The 26,049-nt window shown below is 50.0% G+C and overlaps 1 protein-coding gene across 2 annotated transcripts in view; it reads right to left on the bottom strand.

Moving 5' to 3' along the window:
• The window catches only part of pdgfrb (platelet-derived growth factor receptor, beta polypeptide), a 189,735-nt gene that overhangs the window by 127,775 nt on the left and 35,911 nt on the right, over positions 1-26,049 (bottom strand). Inside the window, exons 2-10 of one of the 2 annotated variants that reach the window (XM_085996031.1) lie at positions 22,860-22,921; positions 18,771-19,028; positions 13,597-13,863; positions 12,554-12,681; positions 9,696-9,855; positions 6,153-6,342; positions 3,916-4,031; positions 1,619-1,742; positions 1-209 (exon numbers count right to left, since the gene is read on the bottom strand). In XM_085996031.1, coding sequence (XP_085852157.1) covers positions 1-209; positions 1,619-1,742; positions 3,916-4,031; positions 6,153-6,342; positions 9,696-9,855; positions 12,554-12,681; positions 13,597-13,863; positions 18,771-19,028; positions 22,860-22,893 — 1,486 coding nt within the window. In that variant the 5' untranslated portion in view covers positions 22,894-22,921. The remainder of the gene's footprint in view (positions 210-1,618; positions 1,743-3,915; positions 4,032-6,152; positions 6,343-9,695; positions 9,856-12,553; positions 12,682-13,596; positions 13,864-18,770; positions 19,029-22,859; positions 22,922-26,049) is intronic. The other variant, XM_085996030.1, reaches the window with a different exon arrangement.

The following is a 26,049-nucleotide window of genomic DNA, read 5'->3' as shown; positions in this document are numbered from 1 at the left end:
CGTTGGAAATAAGCTTGACCTCCCGGCTCACGTTTCCAAAGCCGTTCGCGGCGGAGCAACGCACTGCGGCGGTTTCGTCGGCGTGCTCCTGTATGAGGACGCTCTCCACGCGGAAGACTCGGTTATTCTGCAGCTCAGTGATGTGCTTCTCCACCCGGATCCTGCTGGAGTTGATTTTCAGGGGCATCCACTTCCCCTCCTTGTTGCACCTGGAATAATTCACCAGATTCCTTGAGTAGTTGGGAATCCACACGAGCCTCAGACCCTTAAATATTCCACTTGGTCTTTGTAACCACATTGCAAGGCATTTTCACAACAGGCTCTCCCATTCCAGGGCCCAGCTCTGGCGAATCACGAAGTGGCCCCCTTTAATCGGCAAGCCCATCCTCCAACACCACCTATCAGAAGCCTGAACACAGGAGCATACGAACAGGAGGAGGCCATTCAGCCCCTTGAGCCTGTTCCAAAATTCAATCAGATCATGGCTGATCTGTATCTTAACTCCGTCCACCCGCCTTGGTTCTATAATCCTCAATACCCTTCCCTAACAAAAATCTTTCAATCTCAGTTTTGAAATTTTCAATTGACCCCACCAGCCTCAACAGCTTTTTGGGGGAGAGAGTTCCAGATTTCCACCACCCTGTTGTGTGAAGAAGTGCTTCCTGACATCACCCCTGAACAGCCTGGCTCTAATTTTAAGGTTCTGCCCCCTTGTTCTGGACTCCCCCCCCACCAGAGGAAATAGTTTCTCTCTATTTACCCAATCAAATCCTTTAACCAACATAAACACCTCGATTAGATCACCCCTTAATCTTCTAAACTGTCTCATTGAAACTTATAAAATTCTAACAGGACTAGACAGGCTAGATGCAGGAAGGATGTTCCCGATGGCGGGGGAGTCCAGAACCAGGGGTCACAGTCTAAGGATAAGGGGTAAGCCATTTAGGACTGAGATGAGGAGGAATTTCTACACCCAGAGAGTGATGAACCTGTGGAATTCTCTACCACCGAAGGCAGTAGAGGCCAATTCATTAAATATATTCAAGAAGGAGTTAGATATATTTCTTAAGGCTAAAGGGATCAAGGGGTATGGGGAGAAGGCAGGGACAGGGTACTGAATTTGGATGATCAGCCATGATCTCATTGAATGGTGGAGCGGGCTCGAGGGGCCGAATGGCCTACTCCTGCTCCTATCTTCTATGTTTCTATGTCTCGTGTCACAGGACGGCAAGAGGAGAGGGAACGCTGCCCAACACCGACTCTTGCGACGTCCGACAGCCCACAAACATGGAACAGCAGATCTTTAAATTCCATCTCAGGATGTGGGCGTCACTGGGCAAGGGCTGGCATTTATTGCCCATCCCTAGTTGCCCCTTGAGAAGGTGGTGGTGAGCCGCCTTCCTCTTGAACCGCTGCAGTCCGTGTGGTGAAGGTGCTCCCACAGTGCTGTTAGGGAGGGAGTTCCAGGATTTTGACCCAGCGACGATGATACGTCTGAGTTGGGTTGCTGTGTGTGACTTGGAGGGGAATTTGGTTGTTCTCATTGCACCCGCTGCCCTTGTCCTTCTAGGTGGATTGAGAAATAACAGATATCTCAGGCGTTTTCGAACTTTATTACCTCTTCAGGTCCTGGCACGTGTACCAGACGACCTCTGGTAAAGGGGAGCCCTCAGTAACACAGGTCACAGTCTGGATACCGCTGGGTTGAAGATAGTCACTGAGATCCAGGATCCTAGCCGGCACTACACGTTAAAGAAAAGAGAATAGGTGTGGTAAACCGCGGACATCGGAACGCATTCGTTCTCCGTGACTCTCGCTACGTGTTACTCCGGGTTGTTCTCACCTTTTAGATCCCGTGTATTCAGAAACCGAGGCAACGGCTCAAAGGCCAAAGTGCAGGCAAGAGTAGGAGGGAAGGCGAGTTACGTCAACAGGTTTTGGTTAGGTGACGCCAAGCTTCGTATTTTTATAAAGTCTTTGATTGTAGAATTGAAGGGGAGACCGAGGGAGGGGAGGAGTTCCACAGTTTGGAGAGAAGATTGAGGGGAGTGAGGATTCCCTCAGTTTGGAGTGAAGATTGAGGGGAGTGAGGAATCCCCCAGTTTGGAGTGAAGATTGAGGGGAGTGAGGATTCCCTCAGTTTGGAGAGAAGATTGAGGGGGGTGAGGATTCCCTCAGTTTGGAGTGAAGATTGAGGGGAGTGAGGAATCCCCCAGTTTGGAGTGAAGATTGAGGGGAGTGAGGAATCCCCCAGTTTGGAGTGAAGATTGAGGGGGTGAGGAATCCCCCAGTTTGGAGTGAAGATTGAGGGGGGTGAGGATTCCCCCAGTTTGGAGTGAAGATTGAGGGGGTGAGGATTCCCCCAGTTTGGAGTGAAGATTGAGGGGGTGAGGAATCCCCCAGTTTGGAGTGAAGATTGAGGGGGGTGAGGATTCCCCCAGTTTGGAGTGAAGGTTGAGGGGGTGAGGATTCGCTCAGTTTGGAGTGAAGATTGAGGGGGGTGAGGATTCCCTCAGTTTGGAGTGAAAATTGAGGGAGGTGAGGAATCCCTCAGTTTGGAGTGAAGATTGAGGGGGTGAGGATTCCCTCAGTTTGGAGAGAAGATTGAGGGGAGTGAGGATTCCCTCAGTTTGGAGAGGATTGAGGGGGATGAGGATTCCCTCAGTTTGGAGTGAAGATTGAGGGGGGTGAGGAATCCCTCAGTTTGGAGTGAAGATTGAGGGAGTGAGGATTCCCTCAGTTTGGAGCGAAGATTGAGGGGAGTGAGGATTCGCTCAGTTTGGAGCGAAGATTGAGGGGGGTGAGGAATCGCTCAGTTTGGAGTGAAGATTGAGGAGGTGAGGAACCCCTCAGTTTGGAGTGAAGATTGAGGGGAGTGAGGATTAACCCCAGTTTGGAGTGAAGATTGAGGGGGTGAGGATTCGCTCAGTTTGGAGTGAAGATTGAGGGGAATGAGGATTCCCCCAGTTTGGAGAGAAGATTGAGGGGGTGAGGAATTGCTCAGTTTGGAGTGAAGATTGAGGGGGTGAGGATTCCCTTAGTTTGGAGTGAAGATTGAGGGGGGTGAGAATTCCCTCAGATTGGAGAGGATTGAGGGGAGTGAGGATTCCCTCAGTTTGGAGTGAAGATCGAGGGGGTGAGAATTCCCTCAGTTTGGAGAGGATTGAGGGGAGTGAGGATTCCCTCAGTTTGGAGAGGATTGAGGGGAGTGAGGATTCCCTCAGTTTGGAGAGAAGATTGAGGGGAGTGAGGATTCCCTCAGTTTGGAGTGAAGATTGAGGAGGTGAGGATTCCCTCAGTTTGGAGTGAAGATTGAGGGGGGTGAGGAATCCCTCAGTTTGGAGAGAAGATCGAGGGAGGTGAGGAATTGCACATTAGAATGAAGACTGAGTGAGGTGAGGCGTTCCAAAGCGCTTTACAACCAATGAAGTGTAGTCGCTGTTGTAATGTTGGAAACGCGGCAGCCAATTTGCGCATAGCAAGCTCCCACAAACAGTAATGAGATAAATGATCTGTTCTCTGTTTGGGCACTGCTTTAAGGAAATTGGATAAATAATTGAAGGGGAAAAATCTGCAGGGCTCTGGGGAAAGAGCAGGGGGGAGTGGGACTAATTGGAGAGCTCTTTCAAAGAGCTGGCACAGGCACGATGGGCCGAATGGCCTTCTTCCGTGCTGTATGGTTCTATATCTCTATGGTAATCTCTTTAGTGAATGTTGATTGAGGGACAAATATTGACCCAGGACACCGGGGAGAACTCCTCCTGCTCTTCTTCAAAATAGTGCCGTGGGATCTTTTACGTCCACCTGAGAGAGCAGATACGTTTTCACTGGGACACCATCGCCCGTCAGCTAGAGATTTTGTTCAGTAATGAATTCCTTCACAATGAGGTGGAGCACAAAGTGTAAAATTCTCACCATTTACTCTTAAAGTGAAGGTAAACTCCTCCTTGCTGTCGTCATTCCAAACATGAATGCTGTAATTACCAAAGTCTTCTTCCTTCACACGGATGAGGTTGAGTACGCACTGGTACCTGGTGGGGGTGGAAAGGGAATGATACCAGTCAGTGCGATGCTGGGGGACGTGTCCGGGGGAAGCGCAGGATTAAAAGGATTACGATATCACATTTTTTATTTATCCGTTCCTGGGACGTGGGCGTCACCGGCAAGGCCAGCATTTATTGCCCATCCCTAATTGCCCTCGAGAAACATAGACATAGAAACAGAAGATAGGAGCAGGAGTAGGCCATTTGGCCCCTCGAGCCTGCTCCGCCATTCAATGAGATCATGGCTGATCATCCAAATTCAGTACCCTGTCCCTGCCTTCTCTCCATATCCCTTGATCCCTTTAGCCTTAAGAAATATATCTAACTCCTTCTTGAATATATTTAATGAATTGGCCTCAACTGACTTCTGTGGTAGAGAATTCCACAGGTTCACCACTCTCTGGGTGAAGAAATTCCTCCTCATCTCTGTCCTAAATGGCTTACCCCTTATCCTTAGACTGTGACCCCTGGTTCTGGACTCCCCGACCATCAGGAACATCCTTCCTGCATCTAGTCTGTCCAGTCCTGCCAGAATTTTATAAGTTTCAATGAGATCCCCTCTCATTCTTCTAAACTCCGGCGAGTACAAGCCCAATCGACCCAGTCTCTCCTCATACGTCATTCCTGCCATCCCAGGTATCGCCTGGTGAATCTTCGCTGAACTCCTTCCATGGCAAGAATATCCTTCCTCAGATAAGGTGACCAAAACTGCACACAATACTCAAGGTGCGGTCTCACCAAGGCCCTGTACAACTGCAGCAAGACATCCTTGTTCCTGTACTCAAACCCTCTCGCTACGAAGGCCAACATATCATTTGTCTTCTTAACCGCCTGCTGCACCTGCATGCTTACCTTCAGCGACTGGTGCACAAGGACACCCAGTTATCTTTGCACTTCCCCTTCTTCCAATCTATTGCCATTCAGATAATAATATGCCTTCCTGTTTTTGACACCAACGTGGATAACCTCACATTTATCCATGTTATATTGGATCTGCCATGCTTCTGCCCAATCACCCGACCTGTCCAAATCATCCTGTAGTTTCTCGGCATCCTCCTCACAGCACACACGCCCACCCAGCTTTGTGTCATCTGCAAATTTGGAGATATTACATCTAGTTCCCTTGTCTAGATCATCATTAATATATATGCGGTGGTGAGCCGCTTTCTTGAACCTATTACAATGGGGGTCATTTTAACCTAACTCATCGGGTGGGAAACCCAGGGGCTCGGGTGGAACACTGGTGTAACACCCCACCCAATATTACTTTCCGTTGACTTTAATGGAGGGTAAAAATCATGCGGGTGTGAAACCATCAATCAGTTGGACCGACTCCAGTCAGTTTCCCGACGGGTGCGTTCGGTTAAAATTGCCCCACAATGAATCACTTCTGAAATGCGATACCCTTACCTAAAAATCTACCGATCTCAGTCGTGAAGGTTTCAATTGACCTCCAGCATCCACAGCCCTTTGGGGGAAGAGAGTTCTAGATTTCATCATCCCTATCTCTGTAATCTCGAGGAGGAGGACAGTAGCAGTGTGTTTGTGCTAGGCCGATGTAGCAGAGACTGGCCTCCAACTGTCCTGGATCCCCTTGCCATTGGACCAAGACCTTGCTCTGTCAAGCCCGTGTGGTAGCTGGTGTGCAATGGCTACCCCACGTTAAAAGAATTCACGCACAGGCATCTTCCACCCTTTAAAATGAAGTTCGGGACCTGGAACGTCAGGACTCTCGTGGACAACCCCAACAGCGACAGAGACTGTAGGTCCCGCATTAGACTCATCAGTCACCTGAGAACTCATTTTTAGTGTGGAAGCAAGTCATCCTCAATTCCGAGGGATTGCCTCAGAAGAAGAAGAAGAATGATACAGCACAGAAGGAGGCCATTCAGCCCATCATGCCTGTGCCGGCTCTTTGCCACTCCCCGCCTGCTCTTTCTCCATAGCTCTGCACTCCTTCTATTCCTTTTTCCCTCTAGTTTCCCCTTAAATGCATCTCTGCTATTTCCCTCAACTACTCTAAGTTACCTGAATTGCCCATTGGGTTTATTGGTGACTATCTGCCCCCGAGAATTGTGGTGGCTGGATGGAAATAATACAAACGTTTACCTGTTTTCTCCCAGTGATTTGTTGCTAAACGTCACTTGATTGGTCCTTTCGTTGAAGGCCACGTTGTCCTTCAGCCACCTGACAGTGGGGGCCGGGTACGCTGTTATATTCACCGCAAACATTTTCACCTCGGACAGTTCCGCGTATTCCGTGTCACTCAGATCGGTCTTGAGCTCAACAAATCCATTCGCTGTAAAGACATCACACAGAATCATAGAATCGATCAGCACAGGAGGAGGCCATTCGGCCCATCGTGCCTGTGCCGGCTCTTTGAAAGAGCTCTCCAATTAGTCCCTATCCCTTCCCCCACACCCTTGCAAATTTCCTCTTTTCGAGTATTTATCCAAATCCCTTTTGAATCTGCTTCCCCCCCCCTTTCCGGTAGTGCATTCCAATTCACAACAACTCGCTGCGTAAAAAATGTCTCTTCATCTCACCCTCTGGTTCTTTTGCCAATTATCTTCAATCTGTGTCCTCTGGTGACCGACCCTCCTGCCGGTGGACACAATTTCTCCCTGTCTACTCTCGGCAAAGCCCCTCATGATTTTGAACACCTCTATTAAGTCTCCCCTTAACCTTCTCTGCTGCAAGGAGAACAACCCCAGCTTCTCCAGTCTCTCCACATCACGGAAGTAAATTGTGATTTTGACCCAAATGTATCATTGAGTTTAAGATCTGGTTTGGTGAGGGTCACAGTTCATTGGTGACCAACATAAAGGACCACACAAGAGAGGGCATTCTAGGATCAGGGAATGGTAACTTGGTCCCACTCGCCTACTCCATCCTGAATGATCTAAACTCAACCTTCTCATCCTATCCCCCCAATTCCTACAGTCTGTGGTCTCCGGACCTCAGTTATACCATTCCATTCAGTGTGCTTGCCTGGTAATCTACACCACAACTTGTTTATTCCTCCAGAGAAGTCTGAGGTGATACATTTTGATAGGAATGCCAGAACTTCGGGTCCCCACGGGTGAGTATGCGCTGGGTACTCACCCGTAGGCCCAACGAAAGTGCCGGTTTCGTGCATGCACTGCGCATGCGCGGGAAACCGGAATTTCCGTTCCCTTAAAGGAAGGGGTTCACAGGTCGAACGCGTGCGCCGGAGAGGCAGCGCGTGCGCATGGAACTTCCGGTTTTTTTGCAGCTTTCTCCGGGAGGGTAAGTCTCCAGGAGCTACGCTTATAAAAAGCAGGCGCAAGGCCTGCTTTTAACAAGGTAAGTGGTGAATTAAGTAAAATTAAAACATTTTTTCCACAGGTTTATTATTTTTAAATACTTTAAAGAAAGGTAAGTTTATTTTTAGCCCCGTTAGAAACTGTAATAAATGTTTTCAAAAATTTAAATTATTGTTTAAAATAGTTATTTTATGTAATTTATAGTTATTTTAAAAATGTGATTTAAAAAAAAAATTATTTGAAGTTTTAGTTATGTTTTGGGGCTGATTTGTATTCATAGATTTGACAGCCCTTCCTGTCAAATCTATGAATGAAGCATTCCCTGCTACCATTGGCTCTCCATGGCCCACGTGATTCCAGGGGACGCTTCGAACTAACTGCGCCCCTGGGATACGCAAGCGCTGCGCGCCGGCAGTTGGAGGAGGCCCAGGATCGGAATCCCATGCGGGCCCACAGCGCAACGGCCGGCGCGCTAGGTAAGTGCAGGTCGGGGGCTTGCACCCGCGGGAAGCCTCCGACCCGAATTTCTGGGCCATTAATATAAACTAAATGGTCCAATTTTAAAGGGGGTGCAGGAACAGAGAGACCCGGGGGTGTTTGTGCACAAATCTCTGAAGGTGACAGGACAGGTTAACAAAGCAGTTAATAAAACACACGGGATCCCGGGCTTTATAAATAGAGGCAGAGTACAAAAGCAAGAAAGTTATGCTAAACCTTTACAAGACACTAGTTTGGCCCCAGTTGGTGTCCAATTCTGGGCACCGCACTTTAGGAAGGAGGTGAAGGTTTTGGAGAGGGTGCAGAGGAGATTTACTAGAATGGTTCCAGGGAGGAGGGACTTCAGTTACGTGGAGAGACTGAAGAAGCTGGGGTTTGTTCTCCTTGGAGCAGAGAAGGCTAAGAGGAGATTTGATAGAGGCGTTTAAAATCATGAAGGGTTGAGATAGAGTAAATAAAGAGAAACTGTTTCCAATGGCTGAAGGGTCGAGAACCAGAGGGCACAGATTTAAGGTGATTGGCCAAAGAACCAGAGGCGACAGGAGGAAAAATTTATTTGCGCAACGAGTGGTTAGGATTTGGAATGCACTGCCTGATAGGGCGGTGGAGGCAGATTCAATAGTAGTCTTCAAAAGGGAATTGGAGAAATACTTGAAGGAGAAAATATTGCAGGAATATGGGGAAAGAGCGGGGGAGTGGGACTGACTGGATTGCTCTTCGAAAGAGCCGGCGCAGACTCGATGGGCCGAATGGCCTCCTTCTGTGCTGTACTATTCTACGATTCTAAGTACTTTCGAAGTGCGGTCACTGTTGTAATATAGGAAACGTGGCAGCTAATTTGCACACAGCAAGCTCCCACAAACGGCAATGTGATAAATGACCAGTTAATCTGTTTTTTTAGTGATGTTGATTGAGGGATAAATATTGGCCAGGACACTGTGCTTCTTTGAAATAGTGTCATGGGATCTTTTACATCCACCTGCGAGAGCAGATGGGGCCTCAGTTTAACGTCTCATCCGAAAGACGGCACCTCCGACAGTGCAGCGCTCCCTCAGTACTGCCCCTCCGACAGTGCAGCGCTCCCTCAGTACTGCCCCTCCGACAGTGCAGCGCTCCCTCAGTACTGCCCCTCCGACAGTGCAGCGCTCCCTCAGTACTGCCCCTCCGACAGTGCAGCGTTCCCTCAGTACTGCCCCTCCGACAGTGCGGCGCTCCCTCAGTACTGCCCCTCCGACAGTGCGGCGCTCCCTCAGTACTGCCTCTCCGACAGTGCGGCGCTCCTTCAGTACTGACCCTCAGACAGTGCGGCACTCCCTCAGTACTGCCCCTCCGACAGTGCGGCGCTCCCTCGGTACTGACACTGGGAGTGTCGGCCTGGACTTTTGTGCTCAGGTTTCTGAAGTGGGGAATAACAACAGAAAAATGCTGGAAAAACTCATCAGGCCAGGCGACATCCGTGGAGAGAGAAACAGAGTCAATGTTTCGGGTTGAAACACTTCTACAGAATAGACCCGAAACATCGACTCTATTTTCTCTCCACGGATGTTGCCTGGCCTGCTGAGTTTTCCCAGCGTTTTCTGTTGTTATTTCGGATTTCCAGCATCCGCAGTATTTTGCTATCGTATTTCTGGAGTGGGGACTTGAAGCCGCAACCTTCTGACTCAGAGGCGAGAACGAGTGCTGCCCACTGAGCCACGGCTGAACTTTGAGGCAAACAACAGGCTGCCACTTTTGCGACATTTCACGATGCAGCTGGAGTTACTGCAGCTCAGAGCCTGGTCTCAGATTTAGCACCGTCCCCCCACCCACCCCGAATCTGCCTGCTCCAAGTGACCTCGGCCATGTTCATTCAGAAAGATTTACCCACCAAGAACGGCAATTTGCAGAGATTTTTCTTCGAACTGGTCCTCGTAATAATATCCTTGGACAGAGCAGTTGTACCATCCGGAATCTTCCAGTGTGGCCCGCTCCAAATCCAGGGTTGAGTTCACCTCCTGGCCCCCGTCAGATACGGTTACACGAGCTCCCTGAACAAAGAAGAGGAGGCGGATTCAGATCTGCTCCCGAGTAAAGATACGGAGAACTGCTCTTAGGTGTCGAAAACTATCAGGGAGAGGAAATCCAGTGGGAGTGTTTCCTGTTCAAACGACATTGTGTGACTCCAGTGGCAGTGCTGAGGGAGCGCTGCACTGTCAGGGGGCAGTACTGAGGGAGTGCTGCACTGTCGGAGGGGCAGTATTGAGGGAGCCCTGCACTGTCAGGGGGCAGTACTGAGGGAGTGCTGCACTGTCGGAGGGGCAGTACTGAGGGAGCGCTGCACTGTCGGAGGGGCAGTACTGAGGGAGTGCTGCACTGTCGGAGGGGCAGTACTGAGGGAGTGCTGCACTGTCGGAGGTGCCGTAATTTCAGTGTAGACATTAAACCGACGCCCCGCCTGCTCTCTCAGGTGGACGTAAAAAAAGATCCCACGGCCACTGTTTCGAAGAAGAGCAGGGGAGTTCTCCCCGGTGTCCTGGGGCTGATATACCTAACCTTGGGAGTGTTTGATGGGACAGTGTAGAGGGAGCTTTACTCTGTATCTAACCCGTGCTGTACCTGCCCTGGGAATATTTGATGGGACAGTGTAGAGGGAGCTTTACTCTGTATCTAACCCGTGCTGTACCTGCCCTAGGAGTGTTTGATGGGACAGTGTCGAGGGAGCTTTACTCTGTATCTAACCCCGTGCTGTACCTGCCCTGGGAGTGTTTGATGGGACAGTGTCGAGGGAGCTTTACTCTGTATCTAACCCCGTGCTGTACCTGCCCTGGGAGTGTGATGGGACAGTGTCGAGGGAGCTTTACTTTGTATCTAACCCGTGCTGTACCTGCCCTGGGAGTGTTTGATGGGACAGTGTAGAGGGAGCTTTACTCTGTATCTAACCCGTGCTGTACCTGCCCTGGGAGTGTTTGATGATGACAACTGACACCTGAGATGCAAATGTTTCCTGTCTTCAACTCATGGATATCAGCGCAGGGAAACACACCATTTTTCATAGAATTACATAAAACTTTACAGCACAGAAACAGGTCATTCAGCTCAACCAGTCCATGCCAGCATTTATGCTCCACTCGAACCTCCTCTCGTCCTTCCTATTCTAACTCTATCAGCATAACCCTCGATTCCCTTCTCCCTCATATGCTTATCTAGCTTCCCCTTAAATGCATCTGTACTATGCGCATCAACTAGAGAGCGTTTCCACTTGTGGGGAAGAGCAAAACTAAAGGCCATCAATATTAGATAATCACCAAGAAATCAAACAGGGAATTCAGAACATAAGAATTAGGAGCAGGAGTCGGCCATTCGGCCCCTCAAGCCTGCTCCGCCATTCAATAAGATCATGGCTGATCTTCGACCTCAACTCCACTTTCCCGTCCGATCCCAATATCCCTTGAATCCCCGAGAGTCCAAAAATCTATCGATCTCAAACTTGAATGTACTCAACGACTCAGCATCCACAGCCCTCTGGGGCAGAGAATTCCAAAGATTCACCACCCTCTGAGTGAAGAAATTCCTCCTCATCTCAGTCTAGACTCTCCAGCCAGGGGAAACAACCTCTCAGTATCGACCCTGTCAGAATCTGATATGTTTCAATGAGATCACCTTTCATTCCTCTAAACTCCAGACAGTATCGGCCCAATCTACTCAATCTCTCCTCATAGGACAGCCCTCTCATCCCAGGAATCAATCTGGTGAACCTTCGTTGCACCGCCTCCAAGGCAAGTATATCCTTCCTCAGATAAGGGGGGGAAAATTGAGTCGCCCCGAAAAAATTAGCGCACCCGTGGCCGTAATTCACCAGTAGCGCCGCAAGAGGGAAGCGGGGTGCTACTGGAAGCGCCCCGCCTCCCTCCTGGGGCGCTGCGAGGGAATATCGCGGCGCTACGTGCCACGGTACTGCAGGCCTTCCTCCCCTTCTTAAAGGGGAGAGGCCTAGCGCAGCGCGACCCGGGGCCCAGCTGGGCCACCAGGGATCAGAGTGCCGGGCTCACGGAACACAGCCGGCACTCCGCGGCGGGGGGGGGGCTGGTCAGGAGGCCGGGGACGGCAACGGGGGCAGGTGTTGGCAGGCGGCCAGCAACAAAAATGTCCGGCGGGCACCTCCGCTTTAATTAGCGCCGCCCCGGCCGCAGGTAGGCCCCCTGACCACGTCGGACATAGCGTCCGGCGATAAGTCAGGGGGCGCTACCGAAGATCGCGCCCGGGGCGCCACTGTTAACCTTCCGCTGAATTTCGCGGGAGGCGTTGGCGGCGCCACGCCTGGGCGCTAGTTGCTTTGCGCCCCGTTAGCGCCCACCAAAACTGTGCCCAGTACCCCAGGTGTGGTCTCACCAAGACCCTGTACAATTGTAGTAAGACTTCTTTACTCTTATACTCCAACCCCCTTGCAATAAAGGCCAACATGCAGAAACTTCTTTACCCAGAGAGTGTGGAACTCGCTACCACAGGGAGAAGGGAATAGAGGGTTACGCTGATAGAGTTAGATGAGGAAGGATGGGAGGAGGCTCGAGTGGAGTATGGACTGGTTGGGCCGAATGGCCCGTTTCTGTGCCGTATATCCGGTGCAATCCTATGTAACTGCTCCCTGTGGTAGCGAGTTCCACACGCTCACCAGAAGACTTTTGAACTATTTCGATGTTGTGTTCTGGCTCCCAGCACAAGCCTCAGTTAAACACTCCGCAAACTCACCATCTTCCGTGGGTAGTGCCAGAAGAAATCCAGCAGTTCGGTATTTGCTGAACAGGTGACACTGATAGGCTCTCCCCGTTTGACCATGGTTCGTGAAGCATGAAGTTCAATGTCAAGATCGTCAGAAGCTGCGAAAGAGAAATAACTCCGTTAAATTATAATCATCTTTAGATCATTAACAACAACAACTTGTATTCATAGAGCGCCTTTAACATAGTAAAACATCCCAGGGCGCTTCACAGGAGCGATTATCAAACAAAGTTTGCCACCGAGCCATGAGATATTAGGGCAAGTGGTCAAAAGCTTGGTCAAAGAGGTCGGTTTTAAGGAGCGTCTTAAAGGAGAGAGAGGCGGTGAGGTTTACATAGAAACATACATAGAAACTAGGAGCAGGAGTAGGCCATTCGGCCCTTCGAGCCTGCTCCGCCATTCAACGAGATCATGGCTGATCATCCAAACCCTAGCACCCGGTCCCTACACCGACAGCCATCCCACCCAAGCCCTATCCCCGTAACCCTGTAACCCCACGTATTTAATCCCCCCTAACACTAAGGGCCAATTTTTTATCATGGCCAATCAACCTAACCCGCACATCTTTAGAGCTCGGGGCCCAGGCAGCTGAAGGCACGGCCACCAATGGTGGAGCGATGCAATTCGGGGATGCGCAAGAGGCCAGAATTGGGGGAGCGCAGAGATCTCGGAGGGTTGTAGTGCTGGAGGAGGTTACAGAGATAGGGAGGGGGGCGAGGGAGGGATTTGAACACAAGGATGAGAATTTTAAATTTAAGGCATTGCTGGCCCCGGAGCCAATGTAGGTCAGCGAGCACAAGGGGGTGATGGGTGAACGGGACTTGGTGTGTGTTAGGACACGGGGTAGCAGAGCTTTGGATAAGCTCAAGTTAACAGAGGGTGGGAGATGGGAGGCCGGACAGGAAAGTCTGGAGGTAACAGTCATGGATGAGGGTTTCAGCAGCAGATGAGCTGAGGCAGGGGCGGAGACGGGCGATGCTACCGAGGCGGTCTTTGATGAAGGAGGAGGTCACCTTTAAACGTTTCCACGATGTATTCCTCGGACGTTCTCTCCTCTCCCTTTAACGTGGCCTTGCACACGTAGGTCCCGTCCTCGAACTTGCCGAGAAAGCCTTGCTTCTTGTCGTAGGGCGAGTCCAGGAGCGTTTCGGTCTCCACGTGATGGAGCGTGACCTGGAGGGCGGGATTGGTCACTAGGCACGGGATGGCGAAAGCCACCGAATCTTCCATCATGATGATCAGCTCGTGCTGGCTTTGTGGCCGGAACCACAGGTCGGGATCTGTAAGAGAAACATAATTTCTGCCATTTTGCTTTCCTTTCAGAGTGCAGCGCGCGCTGCATAGGTTGTACACAAGTCCTCGACTGAGTCGCAACATCTGCTCTGAAGTTCGATGGTATGGAGTCGTAACCACACCTTATATTGGCATCCCTCTCCTTCAAACAGCTGATGGTTGATTCCACAGGAGGAACAGAGGGGTGAAAACTGGGCTCCCGAGATAGGGACCCGGGGAACATTGAATCCTCTGGGTTTCCTGCTCCTAATCTCTGTCCGGTGAGCCCTGCCGGAAGGGTGTGGCTAGACATAAGGATTTAGGAACATAGGGACAGGCGGAGGCCATTCAGCCCCTCGAGCCTATTCCGCCATTCAATGAGATCATTGGATCATAGGGCTTGCTGGATAAACAAAGATCCAAGGTCCATCTGATTCGCCTTTTACCATCCTGGCAGTCCCATGATCCAACAATAATGGAGTTGTTGACTGATCACGGCGATCAATCGCTATCAAAGGGCAGGATTTTCATTGGGCCGTGGAGGCGGGATTGGAGGCGTGTGGGGGGTTAACATCTCGAAATCGGCGGGGGGGCACGAACCCATCCCGCCCCCAACCTGCCTCCATGCCAGTTTCAAAGGAGGCGGATACCCGCCCCGCACTGGGACCCGCCTCCCCGAGGCGGAAAGGGGATTAGTGCCAATTAACTGCCTAACAGGTAGTTTTTAGCCTAATCCCTATTTTCATCCCTGAAGTGTGGGATTCCCGACGGCTCCAAACCACGCCAAGTTAGCGAGGTGGACCGTCGGGCCGAAGGGCTCGGAGGGGTCAAGATGTCCAGTGTTCAGGTGAGTGATGGGTGCATGAGTGCAGAGGTAAGTGTGTTTGGTGTGTGTAAAGTGTTAAGAAGTTTTATTTACCTTTACTTCTTCCTGCAGCCTTCCTTCTTTCAGGTCTCGGGAGTCCCTCATCTCACCGGCACAGAAAGCAGAATGGCCGCGAGCTGTCAAAAGTTGCAGCATTCAGCTTTCTGTTCTGGAGAGATCTCTAAATCAGCGTGACAGGAAGGAATTAACTTGGAGTACAGATTGTCAGTGTTTGACAGCTTCAAACAGCTGTCAAACACTGATATTTCATCTGTCAAAAGCTCTTGACAGGTGAAATGTCAATTTATGACATCACCTGTTGCCGGGTGGCCCTTAATTGGCCTGCTGAGTCAGCTGGGCGGGCTCAACAAGGTCAATCAAGTCAAAATTGCGTGGGTTGGCCACAAATCGATGGAGGCGGGACTACAACCCCGAAAGTGGGAGTCCCGCCTCCTCAATCAAAATCCAGCCCAAAGAGCCTACAACAGACCCAGACACGAGGCGAGGAAAACCCCCAGTGGGGGAGAGCTTTGGGAACCAGAGGTCCAAAGTCACCTGTTCCTCCTGAGCTCGCCACACTCCATGTCTCAAATTACTCAGATACTGGATCCCAAAATATTATTTTCATGGCTGATCTGTGCCTTTGCTCCATAACCCTTGATACCCGATACCCAACATAAATCTATCGATAAAATAAAAGCAAAATACTGCGGGTGCTCGAAATCTGGAATAAAAACAGAAAATGCTGGAGATACTCAGCAGGTCAGGCAGCGTCTGTGGGGAGAGAATCAGAGTTAACGTTTCAGGTCGATGACCCTTCGTCAGAACCGTTCATTCAGTCTTGGAAACCACTATTGACCCCCCAACATCCACAGCCTTTTGGGATGTGCAGGTCTGTGGGGAAAGAGCAGTGTGGGGGGCGGGGGGGGGGTCTAATTGGAGAGCTCTTTCAAAGAGCCGGCACAGGCACGATGGGCCGAATGGCCTCCTTCTGTGTTGTCAGATTCATATTGAACACACCAAGTTATGTGGCCCCGTAAATAGTGTAGGCGGGAGCAGAAAGCTGCAAAGGGACATTGATAGATTCAGTGGGTGGGCGAGAAACTGTGGCAGATGGAGTTCAATGTGGGGAAGTGCGAGGTCATCCACTCTGGATCTGAGAAAGATCGATCAGAGAATTCTCTAAACGGCGAGAAGCTGGGAACTGTGGAGGAGTCGAGAGATTGAGGGCTCCAAGTACAGAAATCACTAAAAGTTAGTGGCCAGGTACAAAAACAATTCAAAACGCTAATGGAATGTTGGCCTTGATGACACGAAGTTAGGTGCCACGGTAAATCGTGTAGACGGGAGCAGAAAGCTGCAAAGGGACATTGATAGATTCAGTCAGTGGACAAAACTCTAAGGGGGCTGGAATACAAAGGGATGGAGGTAACGTTACAGTTATATAAATCACACAGAAAGAAATCACACAGAAACCCCACAGTGCAGATAGAGGCCATTTCGGCCCATCGAGCCTGCACCGACACATATCCCACCCGATCCCCGTAACCCCTACACCAACACATATCCCACTCTATCCCCGTAACCCCACATATTTAATCCCCCTAACACTAAGGGTCAATTTATCATAGCCAATCAACCTAACCCGCACATCTTTGGAGTGTGGGAGGAAACCGGAGCACCCGGAGAAAACCCACGCAAACACGGGGAGAATGTGCAAACTCCACACAGACAGTCGCCCGAGGCCGGATTCGAACCCGGGTCCCTGGCGCTGTGAGGCAACAGTGCTAACCACTATGCCACCGTGCTGCTCTGGTTTGACCCCAGTTCTGGGCCCCGCACCTCAGGACGGATATATCGGCCTCGGAGGGGGAGCAGCGTAGATTCACCAGAATGATCCCGGGGCTAAAAGGGTTAAATCGTGAGGACAGACTGAGCTTGTATTCCCTCGAGTTTAGAAGATTAGGGGGTGATTTAATTGAGGTGTTTAAGATGATTAAAGGATTTAATAGATAGCTAAGGACAAATTATTCCCTCTGGTGGAAGAATCCAGACAAGAGGGCATGGCCTTAAAATTAGAGCCAGGTCATTCAGGGGTGATGTCAGGAAGCACTTCTTCACACAAAGGCGGAAAAATTCAGTTGTTTGCGCCTCCCGTTAGCGCCTTAAGGGGGCGCTAATGGGGCACAAAGCAACTAGCGCCCGGGCGTGGCGATGTTTGCGCCGCTCGCGAAATTAACTAGACGTTTCGCGGCGGCGCTAAACACTACCGCCACGATCTCCTGCGCCGGCAGATCGTGACGTCAGTCGAGTGCGCAATGCCCCGTTAGCGCCCGGGACCGGATATTGAGTGGCGCCCCCTGCCTTACCGCCTGCCGCGAGCAACGACAGGTTGAGGGGAGCGTTTTGCAGTTAGGAAGGGACTGGGGGAGCGCTATTTAAAGGCGACCGCTTCCTGCCTTTTTTTGTTGGTGACAGTTTTGCAAAACGCACTCAGAGAGAGAGAGAGAGAGAGAGAGAGACACTTCTGGAGAGATTCAACGCTGTGTGAAGGAGTTTTGGGTACTGAGCAGCACTTTGCAGGTTCATTTTGATTGGCCCTTCCTTGCTTCGCCAGCGCTCTGAGGTAGCGCCTCGCTCCTCGGCCTTTGCGCCTTAAGACAGGTGTGAAGCGCCTGATTTAGCGCTCCAATCACCTCCGGGGCGATAAAAGCCAAGTTTGCCGTCGGAGGCGATAATTAGCGCCAGGCGTTAAACTTTGCGCACGGCCGATAATGGCGCCCCAAACGGGGCGATACTGAATTTTTCCCCCAAAGTGTAGTGGAGGTTATGCTTGAACTGTATAAAACACTAGTTAGGCCACAGCTAGAGTACTGCGTGCAGTTCTGGTCACCACATTACAGGAAAGATGTGATCGCGCTAGAGAGGGTACAGAGGAGATTTACGAGGAAGTTGCCAGGACTGGAGAATTTTAGTTATGAGTGAAGATTGGATAGGCTGGGGTTGTTTTCTTTGGAACAGAGGAGGCTGAGGGGAGACTTGATTGAGGTGTATAAAATGATGAGGGGCCTCGATAGAGTGGATAGGAAGGACCTATTTCCCTTAGCAGAGAGGTCAATAACCAGGGGCAGAGATTTAAAGTAATTGGTAGAAGGATTAGAGGGGAGTTGATGAAAACTTCTTTCACCCAGAGGGTGGTGGGGGTCTGGAACTCACTGCCTGAAAGGGCGGTAGAGGCAGAGACCCTCATCACATTACAAAGTACTTGGATATAGAAACATAGAAGATAGGAGCAGGAGTAGGCCATTCGGCCCCTCGAGCCTGCTCCGCCATTCAATGAGATCATGGCTGATCATCCAAATTCAGTACCCTGTTCCTGCCTTCTCCCCATATCCCTTGATCCCTTTAGCCTTAAGAAATATATCTAACTCCTTCTTGAATATATTTAATGAATTGGCCTCAACTGCCTTCTGTGGTAGAGAATTCCACAGGTTCACCACTCTCTGGGTGAAGAAATTCCTCCTCATCTCAGTCCTATGCACTTGAAGTGCCGTAACCTACAGGGCTACGGACCAAGAGCTGGAAAGTGGGATTAGGCTGGAGAGCTCTTTGTCGGCCGGCACAGACACGATGGGCCGAATGGCCTTCTTCTGTGCTGTAAATTTCTATGATTCTATGAGATCTGGAACTCTCTCCCCTGGGGGGGGGGGGGGGGGTGGCGGGAGGGGGGGGGGTTCAGTTGAAAAATTCAAAACTGAGATTAATAGAGTTTTGTTGGTTATGGGTAGTAAGGGTTATGGAACCAAGGTGGGTAAATGGAGTTAAGATACAGATCAGCCGTGATCTGATTGAATGAAGGAACAGGGTCGTGGGGCTGAATGGCCTCCTCCTGTTCCGACGTTCCCAATGTTTCCACTAACCGTTGTGAAAAATTGCTTCACCCTTTCACTCCTCAATGGCCTCGCTCTAATTTAAGTTTGAAGAAGAATCTCCTGGTCGAGGTCAGGGCCAAGCGTGCGATGTTTGAATTTCAGAGCGAGTGTCACTGACCTGGCACAAAGATGTAGACGCTCATTATCTCCGTTTTATTCGCGATGCAGATGTACTCTCTGCTGTGATAACCGGTTACGTTGTTTATGTGCAGCAAAGGGCCGTCAGGGTAGACATTCGCGACTGTATCGTAGATCCAATCAACGAGCCCATTCCCGGAGCAGTTCAGAGTGATGTTGGAGGACGGTTCGAGGGTGATCTCTTGAGATTCCAAGTGACTTTCAGAACTGTCACCGAGAGAATAAGTAAACAGGAATCCTAAAATAAACACACAGATGTCACAAAGAAAACAGTGGTTACTTACACAGGTCTAACAAGAATCCCTGTCTATGAGAAGGAGCTCAGTGTCACTGGCATTTTCCCAGGGGTCACAATCAACAACAACGTGCATTTATATAGCGCCTTTAACATAGTAAAATGTCCCAAGGTGCTTCACAGGAGTGATTATCAAACAAAATTTGACACTCAGCCACACAAGGAGGTAGGTTTTAAGGAGCCTCTTAAAGAAGGAGAGGCGGAGAGGTTTAGGGAGGGAATTCCAGAGCTTAGGGCCTCAGGCAGCTGAAGGTACGGCCACCAATGCTGGGGTTAAGGAAGTGGGGGATGGATAAGAGGTTACAACTGGAGGAGCGCAGAGATCTGGGAGGGTTGCAGGGCTGGAGGAGGTTACAGAGATAAGGAGGGGTGAGGGCCATGGAGGGATTTGATAACAGAGGATTAGAATTTTAAAATTGAGACATTGCCGGGCCGGGAGCCAATGTAGGTCAGCGAGCACAGGAATGATGAGTGAACGGGACTGGATGCAAGTTAGGACATTGGGCAGTGAGGGGTGAACGGGACTGGGTGTGAGTTAGGACACGGGGCAGTAAGCACAGTGGGTGATGGGTGAACGGGACTGGGTGTGAGTTAGGACATGGGGCAGTGAGCACAGGGGGTGATGGGTGAACGGGACTGGGTGCGAGTTAGGACACGGGGCAGTGAGCACAGGGGGTGATAGGTGAATGGGACTGGGTGTGAGTTAGGACACGGGGCAGTAAGCACAGTGGGTGATGGGTGAACGGGACTGGGTGTGAGTTAGGACATGGGGCAGTGAGCACAGGGGGTGATGGGTGAACGGGACTGGGTGCGAGTTAGGACACGGGGCAGTGAGCACAGGGGGTGATAGGTGAATGGGACTGGGTGTGAGTTAGGACACGGGGCAGTGAGCACAGGGGGTGATGGGTGAACGGGACTGGGTGCGAGTTAGGATACGGGGCAGTGAGCACAGGGAGTGATGGGTGAACGGGACTTGGTGCGAGTTAGGACACGGGGCAGTGAGCACAGGGGGTGATGGGTGAACGGGACTGGGTGTGAGTTAGGACACGGGGCAGCAGTGCTTTCGATGAGCTGAAGTTTACAGAGGCTGCAAGGTGGGAGATCGGCCAGGAGAACACTGAAATAGTCAAAATAACAACAGAAAATGCTGGAAAAACTCAGCAGGCCAGGCAACATCCGTGGAGAGAGAAATAGAGTCAACGTTTCAGGTCGAAACCCTTCATCAGGACTGAGAAAAACACAGGAAATGAAACCGATTAAAAGGCAGTTTGGGGGCTGGGAAATGGGGGAGGGGATGAAAGAAGAGGCATTAAGAGATATTAAAGGAGAGACGAGATGGTAATAGGACAGGTAAAGAGACAGACAATGGCTCTAGATGAAGTGTGAAATGCGCTGGCAGAGTGACAGACAGCTGCCATGTGGGAGAGAGAAAAGGAAAAGGAAAAGGCAGAAACCAAAGGTGTCGATAAAATATATAAAAATATAATAGGGGCCGAGGTTATGATGTGAAATTGTTGAACTCGATATTGAGTCCGGAAGGCTGTAAAGTGCCTAATTGGAAGATGAGGTGCTGTTCCTCGAGCTTACGCTGAGCTTCAGTGGAACAATGCAAGGGCCCGAGTACAGTGAGGTCCGAGTGGGAATGGGGCGGTGAATTAAAATGACAGGCGACCGGAAGCTTGGGGTCACCCTTACGGACTGAACGGAGGTGTTCCGCAAAGCGGTCACCCAATAGTCAAGTCTGGAGGCAACGAAGGCAGGGATTAACATAACCACTTGCGGCAGCCTTAGCCTAGATTATGTGCTTAGTTCCTGACGTGTGGGGTTTAACCCTTGTGATTTGGAGATGACAGCGTATCAACTGAAGTAAGCTGTTAACACGTTACTAAGACTTCCTTCGATGTCATTATTTCATCCCCTCTGTTCTGAGCTGAGAGTAAAACCCAACCCAACCGTGAAACGTAATCATCAGATCACTTAAATGACCTTCATGGCGGGAATAGAGGCTTTTGTTGAGCAAAGAAGAGATGCGAGACACCCTATTCTTATATACATAGGATTAGGATTTGGTTTAATCTCATACGGTTAAGGTTTTTTGCTTTATTTTCACTTATAGACAGAGTGATAGAGTTACGCAGCACAGAAAGAGGCCCTTCGGCCCATCGTGTCCGCGCCGGCCATCAAGTCCTGTCTATTCTAATCCCATTTTCCAGCACTTGGTCCGTAGCCTTGTATGCTACGGTGTTTCAAGTGCTGATCTAAATGCTTCTGCTTCTTGAATGTTGTGAAGGTTCCTGCCTCTACCGCCATTTCAGGCAGTGAGTTCCAGATACCAACCACCCTCTGGGTGAAAAGGTTTTTAATAGAAAATAACTTGTAGACTTGTACTGTAGCTAGTAATGACATAATGGTCAAAGTTGCTCATTCCCAGAGAAGGCCGAGGGGTGACCTGATAGAGGTCTTTAAAATTATGAAGGAGTTTGATAGGGTAGACGTAGAGAAAATGCTTTTCTATCCCTCTAGAAATGAACCCCAGTGCTTTGTTTGTCTTTTTTATAGCCTTGTTAACTTGTGTCGCTACTTTTAATGATTTGCGAATCTGTACCCCAGATCCCTTTGCACCTCTACCCCATTTAGACTCTTATTTTTCATTACATAGGATATATGGCACAGAAACAGGCCAGCCGGCCCAACCCAGCCATTACGCACAGGAAGACCTGATGGACGAGGGACAATGGGCAGAGGCGAGAGTGATACAGCCCAACCTTGTGGCATCTGCAGCCCACCTGGCCATGATTGAATGACCCTTGGCTTGAGTCCCGTCATTGCCCATCTCCCCCAACACCCACATGGCGATCAGACTGCCAAAGACAAATATAGCTTCACCCACTGAGCACCCCGTACCCCATGAAACAGGTACTCTAGGATGATTTGGACAGGTTGGGTGATTGGGCAGAAGCATGGCAGATGCAATATAACGTGGATAAATGTGAGGTTATCCACTTTGGTGGCAAAAACAGGAACTAAGATTATTATCTGAATGGCAATAGATTGGAAGAAGGGGAAGTGCAATGAGACCTGGGTGTCCTTGTGCACCAGTCGCTGAAGGTAAGCATGCAGGTGCAGCAGGCGGTTAAGAAGGCAAATGGTATGTTGGCCTTCATAGCGAAAGGGTTTGAGTACAGGAACAAGGATGTCTTGCTGCAGTTGTACAGGGCCTTGGTGAGACCACATCTCGAGTATTGTGTGCAGTTTTGGTCGCCTTATCTGAGAAAGGATGTTCTTGCCATGGAGGGAGTTCAGCGAAGATTCACCAGGCTGATACCTGGGATGGAAGGAATGACGTATGGAGATTGGGTCGACTGGGCTTGTACTCGCTGGAGTTTAGAAGAATGAGAGGGGATCTCATTGAAATTTATAAAATTCTGACAGGACTGGACAGACTAGATGCAGGAAGGATGTTCCCGATGGCGGGGAGTCCAGAACCAGGGGTCACAGTCTAAGGATAAGGGGTAAGCCATTTAGGACAGAAATGAGGAGTGGTGAACCTGTGGAATTCTCTACCACAGAAGGCAGTTGAGGCCAATTCATTAAATATATTCAAGAAGGAGTTGGATATATTTCTTAAGGCTAAAGGGATCAAGGGGTATGGGGAGAAAGCAGGGACCGGGTACTGAATTTGGATGATCAGCCATGATCGCATTGAATGGCGGAGCAGGCTAGAGGGGCCAAATGGCCTACTCCTGCTCCTATCTTCTATGTTTCTATGTTTACCTGCGAGAAAAAGATCCCAGCGAATGGTAGACATCCTCAAACACAATCAGGAGAACCAGCTGCTAAAAACCACAAGAGGACACAGTTAGTTTTGTATTGTTAACCATGCAAATTCAATTTTACAGTTACCACAAGGAACAGCAGCCCTGAAGGAGGAGGATATTAAGGTACAGCTGGGGGAAATGCTCGCCTAGTCATGCAACAACAACTTGCATTTATATAGCGCCTTTAACATAGTAAAACATCCCAAGGCGCTGCACAGGAGCGTAATGGGTAATAATGGCCTGCTGGAGTTTTCAAACACTAATTTTAACCCCAAACTCTCTTCTCACCCCAGCCCCCCGCAGCCCCTGCACCCCCCTCCCCCCCCCCCCCAGTATTGACTTGCGGAGGAATCTCACAGAGATTTTCTGACTGTTATAAATCTCATCATCAAGAAACTACTTATGAAATAATGCTGGACGGCCAGCTGGTGGCGCCGTCCAAGGAGTATAAATACTCGGGCATGGGCCCAGCTTGCCCAGGACATTTTGTAAGACAAGGAACTAGTGAAGTACAACTAGACCTCCATGTTCTGAAACAAGTTGATTAAAGCCTTGCTTTATACCCAAACCAAGTGTGTAGTGAGTTTTATTACGTCACTGACATTGGCTCTGTCTTGCTTGCCCCAGTTGTTAGTGTTACTGGTACCCCAGGGCAGGCTGACATTCAGTCTAATGGGCTGGGTCAACACAGGTGGACATCAGCCAGGGCTCAGCGGGTGGCACTCTCGCCTCTGTGCCAGAAGGTTGTGGGTTCGTAGTCCCACTCTCAGAGACTTTGAGCACAAAATCTAGGTTGATACTCCAAGTGCAGCACTGAGGGTGTGCTGCATTGTTGGAGGTGCTGTCTTTCGGATGAGATGTTAAACCTGATACCTGGGATGGCAGGAATGACGTATGAGGAGAGATTGGGTCGATTGGGCTTATATTCACTGGAGTTTAGAAGAATGAGAGGGGATCTCATTGAAACTTATAAAATTCTGACAGGACTAGACAGACTAGATGCAGGAAGAATGTTCCCGATGGCGGGGAGTCCAGAACCAGGGGTCACAGTCTAAGGATAAGGGGAAAGCCATTTAGGACTGAGATGAGGAGGAATTACTTCACCCAGAGAGTGGTGAACCTGTGGAATTCTCTACCACATAACAAGAACAGATTTATCCGGTCATTATCGCACTGCTGTTTGTGGGATCTTGCTGTGCGCAAATTGGCTGCCGCGTTTCCCACATTACAACAGTAACTACACTTCAAAAAAAAAGTACTTCATTGGCTGTAAAAGCGCTTTTGGCCGGTCCGAGGTGGTGAAAGGCGCTATAGAAATGCAAGTTCTTTCTCAGCCCCAGAGCCGGGGTTCGAGCCTTGGGTCTTCCTGCCTCGGATGGTTCAGCACAGCAGTGGGATATCCGCCCACCCACCGAGACACAAGCTTCATCCTCCCTGAAGAATTTCTCGGACTTGGCTTCAGCGGGATATCCACAGATTCCCGAAATTCCTGGGCCTCTCACTGCAAAAACGCATACACACACACACACACACTCGCTCACACACACTCGCTCACACACACACACTCGCTCACACACACACACACTCGCTCACACACACACACACTCGCTCACACACACACACACTCGCTCACACACACACACACTCGCTCACACACACACACACTCGCTCACACACACACACACTCGCTCACACACACACACACACTCGCTCACACACACACACACTCGCTCACACACACACACACTCGCTCACACACACACACTCGCTCACACACACACACTCGCTCACACACACACACTCGCTCACACACGCTCGCTCACACACGCACGCTCACACACGCTCGCTCACACACGCTCGCTCACACACGCTCGCTCACACACGCTCGCTCACACACACTCGCTCACACACACTCGCTCACACTCATACACACACTCATACACACACAAAAAAACACAAAAAAACACACACACACACTCGCGCACACACACACACAAAAGCACTCACACTCACAAAAGCACACAGACACACACTCGCTCACACACACACACTCGCGCACACACACACAAAAGCACTCACACTCACACTCACAAAAGCACACACACACACAGACACACACTCACTCACACACACACACTCACACTGAGTGTGACTCAAGAACCTGTCAACTGCCCGAGTTTGCCTCCAATCCCACATCGTCTGGTCGGTGTATTTCTTCTCCTTTTGCCTGATCTCCCTCCACCGGTAATGCTTTCTTGCAGTCTCCTCCCCTGGGCTTTAGTTTCACAAGAAATGCAACATCGTCCAGAAATAAGTAAACTTGTGGTTGCCATGACGATCACAGTAAAATTCAGACTTTGTCAAAGCTGCGAGCCCTCTTCAAACTTTCTCTGTGCAGCACTTCCAACTGTTCAGAGCAGGGGTCACGGGAACAGCACTTAATTATTTCCTGACTTCAGCATATATAACTTAATGATTGTTCCCTGATGTCCTGCAGAGACAGCCCAGATTCCTTGTGTCCTTTGCCCTTTTCTTTAGATCTCTATCATAAAAATAAATATGCTCCAGGTAAGTGCCAAATTGGTTCTCTTTCATTCTGTATTAGGGAAGGGTGTAAGCCGCCTTTTCTTTCAGTAACTCATTCTCAGGGTTTGAGCATCGCTGGAGAGGCTGGAATTTATTGCCCAAGGCCTCGTTGCCCTGGAGAAAGTGGTGGGCAACGTGCCCTCTTAAAAAAAAGTTAAAAGACAACCACGTTGGTGTGGGACTGGAGTCACGTATAGGTCCAGAGTGGGTAAGGATGGCAGGTTTCATAGAAACATAGAAGATAGGAGCAGGAGTAGGCCATTCAGCCCCTCGAGCCTGCTCCGCCATTCAATGAGATCATGGCTGATCATCCAAATTCAGTGCCCTGTCCCTGCCTTCTCCCCATATCCCCTTAGCCTTAAGAAATATATCCAACTCCTTCTTGAATATATTTAATGAATTGGCCTCCACTTCCTTCTGTGGTAGAGAATTCCACAGGTTCACCACTCTCTGGGTGAAGAAATTCCTCCTCATCTCTGTCCTAAATGGCTTACCCCTTATCCTTCGACTGTGACCCCTGGTTCTGGACTCCCCAGCCATCGGGAACATCCTTCCTGCAT

Source organism: Somniosus microcephalus, chromosome 8 (genome assembly GCF_052327205.1).
Source record: "Somniosus microcephalus isolate GS21.2 chromosome 8, FLI_Smic_1.0, whole genome shotgun sequence".
Lineage (NCBI taxonomy): Eukaryota > Metazoa > Chordata > Chondrichthyes > Squaliformes > Somniosidae > Somniosus > Somniosus microcephalus.
The sequence above is the reverse complement of the archived record's forward strand: the minus strand, read 5'-3'. Positions and strand labels throughout refer to the sequence as shown.